We start from the raw sequence: 15,022 nt of genomic DNA, 5'->3' as shown, positions 1-15,022 counted from the left end.
CTGCGCCCTGGACAGCTGGGGTGGGCAGTGCCCTCGTGCCCCGATGGGTGGCCAGGACGTGTGGGCCAGCCACCGGGGCCACAGAGGACCAGGCTGCACGGGAGCTGGGATACACTGGGTCCCCACGCCCAGGGGACTTCCCATGGCGTCCAGGTAGCATGAGGGCCCTGGAGGTCAGGGACCCTGAAGCAGGCCAGAGAGGAGCTGAGGGCGGTGCAGCTCACGTGTGGCTGCTGACACCCCTGGCGAAGGGTCGTCCCCACGGCCCCAGCTGCTGGCCACAGCAGAGGTGCCATGTGGCCTCAGGAGAGCCGCCAGGATCCAGGGAGCAGCCCTCACCCTGCCAGACAGGGGCCGTGTTACCCAAACCCACTCCCCACATGACCATAGGATCCCCTAGCCTGTCCGGGAGGTGGCGCAGTGATAAGGCTTTGGACTCTCAGTGATAAGGATCCCCTAGCCCATGAGGGAGGGGCTGGGTCTCGAGGGTCCCACCCAGCTAGCTCAGCCTGCGGGGGTCCTGTGAGATGCCCTGGGGTTCCCCCGGGAGCCAGCTGTGCACCAGAAACCTGGACCCCCCAACCTCAGGCCTGTCTGGGACCCACTCACGAGTTTGTCCACTCACACTTCCGTCTGTCCACTCACGTTCACCTGTCCATTCACGAGTCTGTCTGTCCATCATGAGTCTGCCTGTCTGCTCATATGTCTGTCTGTCCATTCATAATCTATCTGTCCGCTCACATGTCTGACTATCCATTCATGTGTCTGTCCACTCATGAGTCTATCTGTCCATCCACACACCCATCTACCCACTCACGGGTCTGGCTGGCACCAGGGCCCACACCCAGCAGAGGACAGCAGTGGCCTCACCAGCCAACAAAGAGGTCTGCCACCCTCACTGATGATGCCAGGCTGGGGGACCCCAGGACTACGGGGCCTTGGCAGGAGAAACGCTCAGAGAAGACTTGCTCGGCCCTGGTCCCTGCTGGCACTGCCTGCTCTGGCCTGGGGGTAGGGAAGGGCACAGACAGCCTGCCCAGGGAGGATAGACACCTGGTCACCCTCAGGCGGAGCTGGGGCAGGTGAAGTCCCGGGTCCCCGGAGTCCTGAGCCATCTGACCTGCAGCCTTCACCTCTGCAGCCCAGCAGGCAGCTCTGCAGGACAGGAACCCTGGGGCCCAGCCCCACTGGGTCCTGGGAGATCCCAGAGCTGACAGATGACGGCTAGCCTGGGCACAGGGGGGCCTGCGAAGGCCTCCAGGACACAGTCCTCACTCCGTCCACTGGGCAGGCATTCTGTGCTCTCTGTAGAAATCATTCCCAAGGCCTCTGCCAGACCTGTCCCCTCCCCCCCACAGCCCCTGCACCAGGAGCCACTGCGGTCTCACCTGGGCAGCCAGCCTCTCCTGTCCAGCAAGACACACCATGGAGACCAGCAGAGCTGGGCCGTGTTCAGAGGTGAGGGAGCCCCTGGGGCCTGGGCCAGACCCCACCCCGAAACTCCTCCCTCCAGGCATGGTCCAGAAGCTGCTCACAGCCAAGCAGAGGTCACCAGGGAGAGACTGAGCCCAGCACTCACTCACAGCCAGGAGGGGTCACCGGGGAGAGACTGAGCCCAGCACTCACTCACAGCCAGGAGGGGTCACTGGGGAGGGGCTGAGCTGGTCTGACTATTGGGACCCAGCTGGCACTGCCAGGCCACCCCAACCCCTCTGGGGGCCCCCGGTGTACAGCCCCAGTCTAGCCCAGAGCTGAGCCCACCCCAGTACAGGACACAGAACATCCACTCACACCCTACCAGCACCCCCAGGTCTCGCCGCCACCCCACAGGAGCTCTCCACGGGGTGACCCCAGCCTGGGACCGGCCCCTCCAGCCGGTGATGGCAGCCTGCTCACGGCTCACCCCTGCCAGCTCAGGACATCTGGGTGGGCCGGTTCCCTCACACCCAGTCCCGGTGTGCCAGGGGCTCCCTGCCGCTGGGTCTGGACTTGAGCCAGGGCTGTGGGGGGCCCCGTCTGTGATGCAGCTGACCCCTTGCCAGGCCCGGGCCCGGCCTGGGCCACTTTCTCCTGGATCCAGGGTCCTGCTGGCAGCTCTGGTGGGGGCAGGGCTGGGTGCCCTCCTGGGGCCCCTCCCACTGCTGGGACCCTTGGGCGCCCTCCCCTCACCAAGCCTCCACAGATGAGGCAGGGACCCCGGCACGGCAGCTCACTGGACATAGCCCCAGGGCACTGCTGGGCAGGGGAGGAGGCAGTGGCAGGACACGATGCAGGCAGCTAGAGGCTGAAGAGGCACCCTCAGCAGCAGGTCACAGAGCCCTGTCACATCTGGGGCGGGGGGGTCGGCTGGTAGAGGCATGCACCCACCCCTGTCCTCTGCACCCTAGTGTCCCACTATCCCACCCCCCACCCACTGCACCACTCCCGTGGGCAGAAGTGTCACTTGGGACTTGAGTGCAAGGGGGCAACAGCTGGCCCTCTCTCCCCCAGGGCCCCTGCAGATGAGCTCCAGAAAGGGCCAGCGTGAGCTCTGAGAGAGGGCAGCCTGGACCACATCCACCATCCTCCCAGTGACCCTTCCCTGCTTCGGGGATAGACTGATACCCACGGGAAGGGCCGCAGCCCGCCAGAACGGGTGCACTGCCCCGGAAGCAGGTGTGGGCACTCCAGGACATGGGGAGAGAGCCAAAGACTGGAGGTGCCAAACCCCACCCGGCTTAGCCTCCACTCGCAGCAGCAGGCATGTGCCCATCCTGTGAGTGACCAGACGGGCCGTGAGCTCAGTCACCGGGCAGGTCCCCGCGCCACTCCCAGGTCACAGCAGCTGAACGCCACTGCTCAGTCCCATGATCCCACCGGCCGGCTGGGCTCTTCCCAGGACATTCGGGGTCTGAGCTCTGGCTGCTGCACCCCAACCCAACCCCGACAGAGCCGCCTGGGGCCAGGCTCCTATCCAGGGGCTCTTTAGTTGGGTGTGACCGGCCATCAGCCAGGAGGGCAGCCCCCCGTATGCTCCGGGCAGTGCCGCCCGCTCTGCCCAAGTTACATCCCAGCCCGTGGCCCCCTCCCCCGCCACAGCCCAGCCTGGCCCAGTTTCCTCCCCAAATCCGTCTCCATGCCACCCTGGGGGGCCCGGGGCCTAGGCTGGCATCCTTCTGAGCCTGGCTTGCAGCTGCAGGCCAAGACGGAGCCTGCCACCCTCCCCTCTGGTCCCAGGTCCGAGAGCTTCCCTGAGAGGCTGGGCATGGAACAGGCACACCGGGAGGCGAGGCCCGGGCGGGCAGAAGAAAGAAAAATGGCTGAGCGAACCTCCCACACACAAAGCGCTGTGCCGGCCAGCTCCGGCCAGCACGGGACCAGCGGGGACAGCAGGACCATGCGCCGGGACACAGGCGGGTGGGCCGGTGGCGGGTCCCAGGCCATTGGCGCTGGCATCAGGACTGTCCCTCCCCTGGGGCGCGGGCGGCCGCCGGGCAGAGCTGTCCAGCAGGGCAGGGCCGCCGTCCAGAGCGCGGACAGGCCTCGGCCGGTCTCGGGCCGGTGCCAGGAGCGGGTGGCCGTGGGCGCAGCTGCTGGGCCGCTCGCCTGCTAGCGGACGGCAGACGGCAGATGGCCGGGCCCCTCCTCCGGCACAATGGCCGGGGCGCAGCGCTGCTGCACCTGCGGCGCCCTTGGGCTGCAAGGGCTCCCCGGCCGGTGCCCCGCCGCCTGCAGCCCATTGTTCGCGCCCGAGCGCGGCGGCTGCAGCGGCGCCCCCTCCCCGGCCCCAGGCGCGGTCAGCAAGGCCTCCCGGCGGGCCGCCCGCGCAGCCCCCACCCCCCCGGCCCGCCCCACGCCCCTGGCCCCCTGCATCACCCTCCCAGCCCGCACGAGCCCCGCGGGACACCCCCGGGCCCCCCCTGCACCCCCCCAGCCCGCCCGGAGCCTCCACGGGTCCCCCTGCGCCACCCCGGAGCCCCCCAGGCCCTACCAGCCCCCCGGCCCCGCACCCCGCGCACCTGTCCGCCCCCACGGCCCGCCCGGGCCCCCGGCCCCGCACCCCGCGCACCTGTCCGCGCCCCCCAACCCGCCCGGAGCCCCCCCCGGCCCCGCACCCCGCACACCTGTCCGCGCTCCCAGCCCGCCCGGAGCCCCCCCGGCCCCGCACCCCGCGCACCTGTCTGCCCCTTGCCCAGCGTCTTCTCCAGCCGGTAAGGCCCCACATACTGCGCGTGCTGCGCCCCGCCGCCGTCCTTGCGCGTGGATGTCATCGCTCCGGCCCGGCGCCGGCGGGTGGGCCCGGGCGGGCGGCGGCAGGGAGGGGCCGCGCGGCTGTCGGTCTGTCCGTCCGTGCGCGCGGCCGGCTCGCGCGCCCCCGCCCCGCCCCGCCGCGCCCGCAGCCCGCGCGCCTGCGCCCCTCGGAGAGCACCGGCGGGGGGCCCCAGGTCCGCGCCCCCCGCTCGCCGTCCGCCGCCCGCCCGTCTGTCCGTCCGTCCGTCCGTCCGCGCCGAGCCGAGCCGAGCCGAGCCTAGCCGAGCCGAGCCGGGCCGAGCCGAGCCGGGCCGAGCCGAGCCGGGCCGAGCCGAGCCGGGCCGGGCCGCCGAATCGGGCCGAGCCGCAGCGGTCGCCCCCGACCGTAGGGCGCTCGCCATTGGCTCTCGTGCCCGTCCGTCTCCTGCCGCGCCCAATCAGAGCGCGCACACGCACGCGGCCCCGCCCCTCCCCGCCCCCAGCCGCCGGCGCGGGGCTCCGGACCCCTGGGGCCGAGCCGCGAGGAGCCGACGCTGCACTGGGGGGCGGGGCGGGGCGGGGGCTGCACCGGCTGCGAGCGCACCCCGGGCCGCGGCGGGTCCCCGGGGGTGGGGGGCCGGGGGGCGCGCCGGGCAGTCTGCGGCCCTCGGGTCGGGGTTGCAGGAGGTGAGCCCAGCTGCACCCCGCGCAGACCCCCTTTTCTGGGCCGCACTGGAGCCCCCTGCAGCCCGGCCTGCGCCCCCACCACGCCCGCAAGTCCAGGGCTCCGGCCGCAGTGCGCTGCACCCTGGCTCTGTGGGGAAGGCGTCTCTGCCTGCCGCCCTCCAGGACTGCCCCCCCCACACACACCGCCCACCCAGAGGAGCCCACTGGGAGGGTCCAGCCCCCACTAGGGGGTCACTTGCATCCCCTGCCCCCAGCTCAGGACGTCCCCTCCGGTTTCCCAAATGGGGAGGGTTTATGTTCTGGGGCCCAGGCCGTGTGCAAGGTCAGCAGGGGCCTCCAGTGCCCCCCCCCCGACCCCGCACAGGCTCCAGAAGGCTGAGCACTGCACCAGGGCCGCCCTCCTGCGTCCCCCAGGGCTGCACGGACAACCCTGGGGCAGAGGCCACTGTGGGGACATGGCGGCTGCACAGCCCCTCTGCTGGCCCGGGCCACCACGGTCTCACCACGGGCTGGTCACTCCCTCATGTCCCCGGCTGCCCGCGGCCCCGCACACACTTCTCGGGAATGCAGAGCCGGGATGGGAGTTGGGCCCTCCAGCACCACACAGCTTAGGGAGCTCGCCAAAGCTCGGCTCCGGGAGTCCCAGGGTGCTGTCCACGGTGCAGGGCCAGAGTGGCAGCCAGGGCTCCAGCGTGTGGAGGTGCAACCACTGGCCGAGCCATCTGTGCGCGCGCGCGTACACACACACACACACACACACACACACTCACACACACACACTCACACACACACACACTCACACACACACACACACTCACACACACTCACACACACACACACTCACACACTCACACACACACACACTCACACACACACTCACAGACACACACACACTCACACACACACACACTCACACACACACACACACACACTCACACACACACTCACACACACACACTCACACACACACACACACTCACACACACACACACTCACACACACACACACTCACACACACACTCACACACACACACACACTCACACACACACACACTCACACACACACACACACACACTCACACACACACACACTCACACACACACACACTCACACACACACACACTCACACACACACACTCACTCACACACACACACACACACTCACACACACACTCACACACACACACACACTCACACACACACACACACACTCACACACACACACACACTCACACACACACACACTCACACACACACACTCACACACACACACACTCACACACACACACACTCACACACACACACACTCACACACACACACACTCACACACACACACTCACTCACACACACACACACACACTCACACACACACACACACACACACACACTCACACACACACACACTCACACACACACACACACTCACACACTCACACACACACACACACTCACACACACACACACACACTCACACACACACACACACTCACACACTCACACACACACACACACTCACACACACACACACACACACACACACTCACACACACACACACACTCACACACACACTCACTCACACACACACACACTCACACACACACTCACACACACACACACACACTCACACACACACACACACACACACACACACTTCTTTTCTGAAGTGAGCTCCTGCAGGGGTTGTTGCATTTCCCGGGATCCTGCCCCTCCGTGCCTCTCCTCTCCTCCCCTCTCCTCCCCTCCCCTCTCCTCTCCTCTCCCCTCCCCTCCTCTCCTCTCCTCTCCCCTCCCCTCCTCTCCTCTCCTCTCCCCTCCCCTCCCCCCTCCCCTCCCTCTCCTCTCCTCTCCTCTCCTCTCCTCCCCTCTCCTCTCCTCTCCCCTCCTCTCCTCTCCTCTCCCCTCCCCTCCCCCCTCCCCTCCCTCTCCTCTCCTCTCCTCTCCTCTCCTCCCCTCTCCTCTCCTCTCCCCTCCTCTCCTCTCCTCTCCTCTCCTCTCCCCTCCCCTCCCCTCCTCTCCTCTCCTCTCCTCTCCCCTCCCCTCTCCTCTCCTCTCCTCTCCCCTCCCCTCTCCTCTCCTCTCCTCTCCTCTCCTGGCGGGGCCTTTGGGCCGCTGTCTCCCACCCTCCTCACCCTCCCAGCAGAGGGCTCCCTCACCCCTCTGTGGGGCCCAGACCTCCCCCCAACCCAGCTGCCCCTGCCCACTGGTGCTAAAGTGTCCCGGACGACAGGCTCTGCAGAGCCAGGGCCCCAAGCATGGCTGTGCCCACTGGCAGAGGGGCGGGCAAGGGAGAGCTGCCCGTGCCCCCTTAGCCTAGCCGGGACAGCTATGGCTTCCATATGGCTTCAGGCAAAAGCCCCCAAGCCATCGCCAGTTTCATTTGTTCCCTTTTATTTTTTAAGTGATGAAGGGGCCGGGCGGTGACCCACCCAGGAGAGCGCACACACTAACACTCACTAGGACCTGGGTTCAAGCCTTCTGCACCTGCAGGGGAGAGCCTCATGGGTGGTGGAACAGGGCTGCCAGAGGTGGGGCAGGGGGCCAGAGGGTTGACAGTTCACCCAGCAGAGTGTACAGTTCAACATGCACCAGGCCCTGGGTTCAAATCCCCTCAGCACCTGTACAGTGACGCAGTGTGGCATGCCTCTCTCCCTATCTCTCCATCTTAGAAAAAAGAAGTGTGTGTGTGTGTGGGGGGCAAACAACAGTGCAGCAGGGCTCAGTCTCTCTCTCTCTCTCTCCCTTCGCCTCCAGGGTTGTCACTGAGGCTCAGTGCCGGCACCACTAACCCACAGCTCCTGGCAGCCTTTTTTCCCATTTTACTGGATAAGACAGAGAGAGACTGAGAGAGGAGGGGAAGATAGCGAGGGAGAGAGAGAGAGAGAGAGACCTGCAGACCTGCTTCACCGCTTATGAAGCTTCCCCCTTGCAGGTTGGGAGCCGTGGGCTCAAATCTGCATCCTTGAGTGAGTCCTTGTGAAAAAAAAAATTAAAGTAATTAACAAGCTGATTAGTCTAAAATTTATAAAGACCAGGTCTGATTGCTGCCCCACCACACACCAGAACTGAGCAGTGTTCTGGTCCCTTCACCCACATTAAATAAACAAATAAATACATTTTTTAAAGGAAATTTCAAGAAATTGGTAAGAACAGCAGACCAAGAAAAGCAAGCAAGTCCAAGAAGACCGTCACCTGTCCTGGTCCACGGGCGCTGTCATAAAGAGGGCGGTGGCTGAAAGCGGGCCGCTGGAGCAGAAACAGAGCCCACAGACGGGGCCGGTTTCCACACAGATGTGAGGCTCAACCGATGGAGGGCATGTGGTCTTTGTGACTGGGGGAGTGAGAGAACCCCTCGACCCAGGACGGGGGTGGGCTATGGACAGCGGAGCAGCCTGATGGTCTCTCTCCCTCTCTCTCTCTCTCTCTCTCTCTCTCTCTCCCCCTCTCTCTCTGTGTGTTTCTGCATGTCTCTCCATCTGAAATTAAAGGACTGAATGAAGTCACACTGTGCAGGCCCCAGCACCACAAAGAAATCAAACGTTGGCCAGGCGTCTCTCCACCAGTGACCGGCACTAACACTGGTGGGTGGGGGTGCGAGTGCTGCGGGGCATGGGGGGGGGGGCTCGGTGCAGGGAAGGACCCTTCCAGTGGATTGAATCCCAGGCAGCAGATCCGCCACAGTGCTGCTCTGGGATCCACTCCTCCCTCCCTCCCCCAGTAAATATTTCTTATTTATTTATTTATTTATTTCCCCAGAGCCCTGCTCAGCTCTGGCTTATGGTGTGGCAGGGGCTTGAATCTGGGGCTTTGGAGCCTCAGGCATCAGAGTCTCTTTGCAGAACTATGACCTGGCCATAAACACCTTTCAAAAGAAAGAACAAAGCTCCTGGAAGAAAGAAACACGGGAAGTGTCTTCGTGTCTGCGGGGTGAGCGAGGATTTCTGATGCGAAAAAAGGCACAATCTGTGCATTAAAAAAAAGAAAAGGAAAAACTTGAATCAGACCTCACCACAGTTTTAGAAGCTTGTTTTCCCAAAGCCCTGAAAAGACCAGGAAAGGGCAGAGACAGCACAGGAGTTCTGCAAAAGTCTCCTACCTGAGGGCCCAGGTTCATTCCCCAGCACCACCAGCAGCCAGAGCTCAGCAGGGCTCTAGGAGAAGTAAGTAAAGAGAGGGAGAAAGGAAGAAAGGAAAAAAAAAAAAAATCCTACAAGTCAGGAGAAAATATTTGAAAAAGTTATCTCTGATTTTTAAATTGTTTTAGGCTTTATAGAAAACAGGAAACCTTGATCTAAAATCAGGACTAGGACTAGGGGAGGGGAGACAGCATAGTAGCTCTGCAAAAGACTTCCACGCCTGAGAAGCTGAGGTCCCAGGTTCAGTCCCCAGCATCACCATGAGCCAGAGCTGAGCAGGGCTCTGCTCTGTCCCTCTCTTTCCCACTCTCTCTGTATCTTTCTCAGTGTATCTGTCTCATTATGCACATACATATACATATACACATTAATTAAACTGGGCTAAATGAGCTGAGGAGATAGCATCCTAGTTCTGCAGAAGACTTTCCTGCCTGAGCCTCTAGCGTCTCAGGTTCAATCCCCAGCTCCACCATCAGCCAGAGCTGATCAGGGCTCTGGTCTTTGTCTCTCTACCTTTTTCTGTATCTTTCTCATATTGTGGGAGTTGGACAGTAGTGCAGTGGTTAAGTGCACGTGGCGCGAAGCGCAAGGACCGGCCTAAGGATCCCAGTTCGAGCCCCCGGCTCCCCATCTGCAGGGGAGTCATTTCACAGGCGGTGAAGCAGGTCTGCAGGTGTCCGTCTTTCTTTCTCCCCTCTGTCTTCCCCTCCTCTCTCCATTTCTCTCTGTCCTATCCAACAACGATGACATCAATAACAGCAACAATAATAACTACAACAATAAAACAATAAGGACAACAAAAGGGAATAAATAAATATTAAAAATAAAAATAAAACATAGTTTTTAAAAAATCTTTATTTATTTATTGGATAAAGACAGCCGGAACTTGAGAGGGAAGGGGCAATAGAGAAGGCGGGAGACAGAGAGACCCCTGCAGCCCTGCTTCACCAAAGCAAAGCTTTCACCATGCAAGTGGGGACCAGTGGCTTGAACCCGGGTCCTTGGGCATTTCAATATGGGCACTCAACCAGGTGTGCCACTGCCCAGCCCCAATAAAACATAGTTTAAAAACAACTGGGCTGGGGCCGGGTAGTGGTGCACCTGCTTGAACGCACATGTTACAGGACTCAAGGACTCGGGTTCAAGTCTCCGGTCCCCACCTGCAAGGGTTCTTCTTCTAGCATTTGCCCTTCTTCCGTAGCCAGTCAACAGCGTCAGGTTGAGCCTGATGTCAAGTTTCGAGACCTCCTTTGAATCTGGAGAGGTGGCAGTCGTTGACTATGTGGGTCATCGTCTGTCTGGAGCCGCAGGGGCAGTTCGGGTCGTCTCTGGCTCCCCAGCGATGGAACATAGCGGCGCACCGGCCATGGCCTGTTCGATAGCGATGGAGGAGGGCCCGATCATAACGTGCTAGGTCAAAGCCGGGTTGACGCTTGCAGGGGTCTGTGATGAGGTGTTTGTTCTTGACCTCAGCTGACTGCCAGCTCTGTTTCCAAGAGTCTGGAACAGAGAAGTTCAGTGTAGGCGTAGGGGACCAGATTGGATGACGAGACGTCAAGCGTTGGACAGGGTGGGCGAAGATCTCCGCGTATATTGGCAGGTCCGGTCGAGCGTAGATGTGGGAAATGAACTTAGATGATGTCGCATCCCGACGAATATCTGGCGGGGTGATGTTGCTAAGAACTGGCAGCCATGGAACCGGGGTGGAACAGATGGTTCCAGAAATGATTCTCATGCTCCTGCACTGCTGGTGGGAATGTCAATTGGTCCAACCTCTGTGGAGAACAGTCTGGAGAACTCTCAGAAGGCTAGAAATGGACCTACCCTATGACCCTGCAATTCCCCTCCTGGGGATATATCCTAAGGAACCCAACACATCCATCCAAAAAGATCTGTGTACACATATGTTCTTGGCAGCACAATTTGTAATAGCCAAAACCTGGAAGCAACCCAGGTGTCCAACAGCAGATGAGTGGCTGAGCAAGTTGTGGTCTAGATACACAATGGAATACTACTCAGCTGTAAAAAATGGTGACTTCACCATTTTCAGCCGATCTTGGATGGACCTTGAAAAAATCATGTTGAGTGAAATAAGTCAGAAACAGAAGGATGAATACGGGATGATCTCACTCTCAGGCCGAAGTTGAAAAACAAGATTAGAAAAGAAAACACAAGTCGAACCTGAAATGGAATTGGAGTATTACACCAAAGTAAAAGACTCTGGGGTGGGTGGGTGGGGAGAATACAGGTCCATGAAAAATGATGAATGAAATAGTGGGGGTTGTATTGTTAAATGGGAATCTGGGGAATGTTATGCATGTAAAAAAAAAAAAAAAAAGAAGTAGAAACGCAAAGCAGAAATTGACTGAGTTTGGAGTATGGCACCAAAGTAAGAAAGCAGAAGTACACTAGAGTTTGCAGTGAGTACCTCCCTAACACTTCCTCTCCACTTTTCCAAGCTTTTGGTCCATGATTGCTCAACAATTTGTTTGGCTTTGTATGTTAACTCTCTTTTCAGTCACCAGGTTCCAGATCCCATCATGATGCCGGCCAGACTTCCCTGGATTGAAGACCCCACCAATGTGTCCTGGAGCTCAGCTTCCCCAGAGACCCACCCTACTAGGGAAAGAGAGAGGCAGACTGGGAGTATGGACCGACCAGTCAACGCCCATGTTCAGCGGGGAAGCAATTACAGAAGCCAGACCTTCTGCCTTCTGCGACCCTCAATGACCCTGGGTCCATGCTCCCAGAGGGATAGAGAATGGGAAAGCTATCGGGGGAGGGGGTGGGATATGGAGATTGGGCGGTGGGAGTTGTGTGGAGTTGTACCCCTCCTACCCTATGGTTTTGTTAATTAATCCTTTCTTAAATAAAAAATAAATAAATAAATAAATAATAGGAAAAAAAAAAAGAAATGATTCTCATGGAGGAATATAATTTGGAATCGACCAAGTGGACATGGGGGCTACGGAACCATACTGGGACACAGTATTCTGCAGTGGAATAGCATAATGCCAGAGATGATGATCGTAGTGTGGAAGCGCTCACGCCCCATGTGGAGCTGGCCAGTCTTGCAATGATGTGATTCCTCGCGCCCACCTTTGCTGCAGTTTTTATGAGATGTTCGTGAAATGACAGAGTGCGATCGAGAGTAACGCCAAGATAGACTGGCTGGGCTTCATGCCGGATTCTCGTATCGCCAAGCTGCACATTAAGCTCACGCGACGCCGAGGCATGGTGTAGATGGAAAACAGATGATACCGTTTTTGCAGTGCTAGGGATTAGTCGCCATTTTTTACAGTCATCAGATATCAGAGACATGTCTTTCGTGAGTGTTTCCTCGAGGATGTCGAACTTGGATGCCTGAGTTGCACAGCAGATGTCATCGGCGTAGATGAACTTCCTTGAAGAAGTTTCTGGGAGGTCACTGATGTAACTATTAAATAGCGTAAGAGCCAGAACAGAGCCCTGGGGGAGGCCACTTGAGACGAGTCTCCATCTGCTAGACTTGTCACCCAGATGCACCCAGAATCTTCTGTTTTGGAGAAGAAACGATATAGTGTTGGCCACCCATGGAGGCAGGCATCTTACCTGCAAAGGTAAGGCTTTGCAACTGGTGAAGCAGGGCTGCAGGTGTCTCTCTCTCCCTCTCTATCACCCCCTTCCCCCTCGATTTCCGGCCATCTGTATCCAATAGATAAATAAATAAATAAAATAATTTAAAAAACCAAAGAACTGGGCTAAACTCCTGAAACTATTTCTGGGGCCAGCAGAGTGTGTCAGGGGAGCATATGCACGCTGAGTCCGGTCTGAGCCCAGCACCACACCAGACACGGCGCTGCTGGGGAAGCGTCGCAGTGGCGGAGTGGTGCGTGGTGTCCTGCTCCTCTCTGTCTCTCCCCGTGCGCCTCCCTGTCCCGCATGTCGTCATGTATGTATCTGTGAGACACTGATACCAGAGTTTTGTCTAAAGACTACTTCTGGGGGCCAGACAGCGGTGCACCCAGTTACGCCCACATAACTCTGTGTGAGAACACGCGCCAGAACCCGGGTTCGAGCCTCTGGCACCCCACCTGCAGGGGGGACGCTTCACAAGTGGAGAAGCAGGTCTGCAGGTGTCTCTGTCTCTCTTCCTCTCTGTCTCCCCTCCTCTCTCAATTTCTCTCTGTCCTGTCCAATAAAGTGGAACAATATCCGCCAGGAGCAGTGGATTCATAGTGCCGGCACCGAGCCCCAGCGTCTGTCAGCGGCGCTGGCTGTACCGCCAGAGGGCTCTGGGCACCCGCCTAGCCGTCGTCCTGAGGCTGCTCCTCTGCCTTAAGTTTGGCTTTGTGTCGGGAGCCCATTTCTGAGAACCAAGTTCCTCCATCCTGTGCTCAGCCTGGTCGCCCCCCGGCGGGGTCCTCAGACACCCTGGGATTGTGGGGGGGATAGTTATCTCATGTGGCCTGGCAGACGGGCCTATGTCACTGCTTCCAGGTGCCCCGACATCGGCCCCCGCCCCCACTCCACCACGTACAAGCTGGCCTGCCCACCAAGTGCCACACAGGTGCCCCCAGATTTGTGTTTCCCAGACAGAGAAACACCTGAAACCTTGCTGCGTCACTCGTGGAGCTTCTCCCCTGGGACCATGGTCTCAAACCTGGGTCCTTGCCCATGGCAATGTGCACTTTCAGCTGGGCGCACCTCCACCACCCAGGTCTCATTTTAACTATTTCCAAGGGCAAAGTCTCACTGGGCACCCCCAGCAGGACAGGTGGGGGGCTGGGCATCTGGACCAGTGGGGGGACCCAGCCTGAAACACCAAGAGGTTCCTGAAGGCTGGCTGGGGCGGGGGTGCACTTGGAGGCTGTCCCCAGGGACTCCCACCTGGGACGTTTGCATGGGGAGGCCCTCAGCAGGTGTTTCCGAGGGGGCGTGGTCAGTCCGGCCTCCCAGGCCTGGGGGAGGGAGGCCATAGCCCGGCAGGACCCAGAGGGACAGAGGCAGAACCTCAGCAGCACAGGTGACGTGGGGCTGGTCTTTGTGAGCTGACAGCCAGGAGACAGCCATCTCGCTGAGCCCTCACTCAAACCCTGGGGAGAGAGGGGGAGCCCAGACACCAGGAGGGGCTGCCCAGAGTTGGGGGGTCCTCTGCGGCGTCTCTCCAGAACATTGGAATGGTGCCTCCTCCCGGGGAGAAGCACCCCCCAACACACACACACAGGTGGGGGCCTGCCCAGCTCTGTCCTGGGGGCCACGTGTCGGGGCCCGGGCTGGCCGAGGGCCCTGCAGCAGCTGGTGTCCGTCCATCACGCATGGCCATCCTGGGTGCATGGACACAGTTCACAGGGATGGTGACCCCATGGGGGGCAGGACCCCAGCCGGAAGCAGGGTGCAGAGCAGGGCGGGGGACCAGCCCTCAGCAGCCAGTGAGGCAGGAGGAAGATGCCCCACACTGACAGAAATGGTCAGGGTCACAGCGAGTGGGGGCATGGGTTACAGACCCCTGTGGGGAGGGGCTAGAGACTGAGAGAGTCTCTCCCTGTGGAGAGACATGAAACACCGGTCTCCAGGAGGAAGCCTGGAAGGAGAGGGACAGAGACATGAAGAGGTAAAGCCAGAAAGAGACATGGGGACATTGGCCCTGGGAAGGGAGACACAGAGACAGAGATAGAGACAGTCAGAGACATGGAGAGACAAACACAAAAGTAGAGACAGAAAGAGTCAAGAGAGACAGAGAGAGAGACGTGGGAGACACTGACCTTAGGGAAAGAAAGACAGAGATAAGAGGTACAGAGACAGTGAGAAAGGCAGAGAGACAGAAGGGACAGAGAGACACATAGGCACAAGCCCTAAGGAGAGACTCTGGGAGGAGAGGGGCGGAGAGAGACAGAGGCCAGAGACAGAGAGGAAAGAAATGAGAGGGATGGAGAGACAGAGAGAGAGAGAGACAGAGAGAGAGAGAGACACCGGGGGCCAGGGGCCGTCCAGCAGGAAGGTCCAGCCTG

At 59.9% G+C, this 15,022-nt stretch overlaps 1 protein-coding gene across 9 annotated transcripts in view; it reads right to left on the bottom strand.

The window, feature by feature from the left end:
* Positions 1–4,416, bottom strand: part of BRSK2 (BR serine/threonine kinase 2) — a 42,976-nt gene extending 38,560 nt beyond the window's left edge. For 2 of the 9 annotated variants that reach the window (XR_009545696.1, XR_009545697.1), the window contains exon 1: positions 4,157–4,398. Coding sequence is in view for 6 of the 9 variants with exons in the window: in XM_060177260.1 (XP_060033243.1) it covers positions 4,157–4,250 (94 nt within the window). In the remaining 3 variants the exon portion in view is untranslated. Of the gene's footprint in view, positions 1–4,156 lie in introns of all 9 variants that reach the window. The other 7 variants (XR_009545698.1, XM_060177260.1, XM_060177258.1 and 4 more) reach the window with 7 other exon arrangements.
* Positions 4,417–15,022: the final 10,606 nt, after the last annotated feature.

This window comes from Erinaceus europaeus, chromosome 17, assembly GCF_950295315.1.
Source record: "Erinaceus europaeus chromosome 17, mEriEur2.1, whole genome shotgun sequence".
NCBI lineage: Eukaryota > Metazoa > Chordata > Mammalia > Eulipotyphla > Erinaceidae > Erinaceus > Erinaceus europaeus.
Note: the sequence above shows the minus strand (reverse complement) of the source record. Positions and strands in the feature narration are given on the sequence as shown.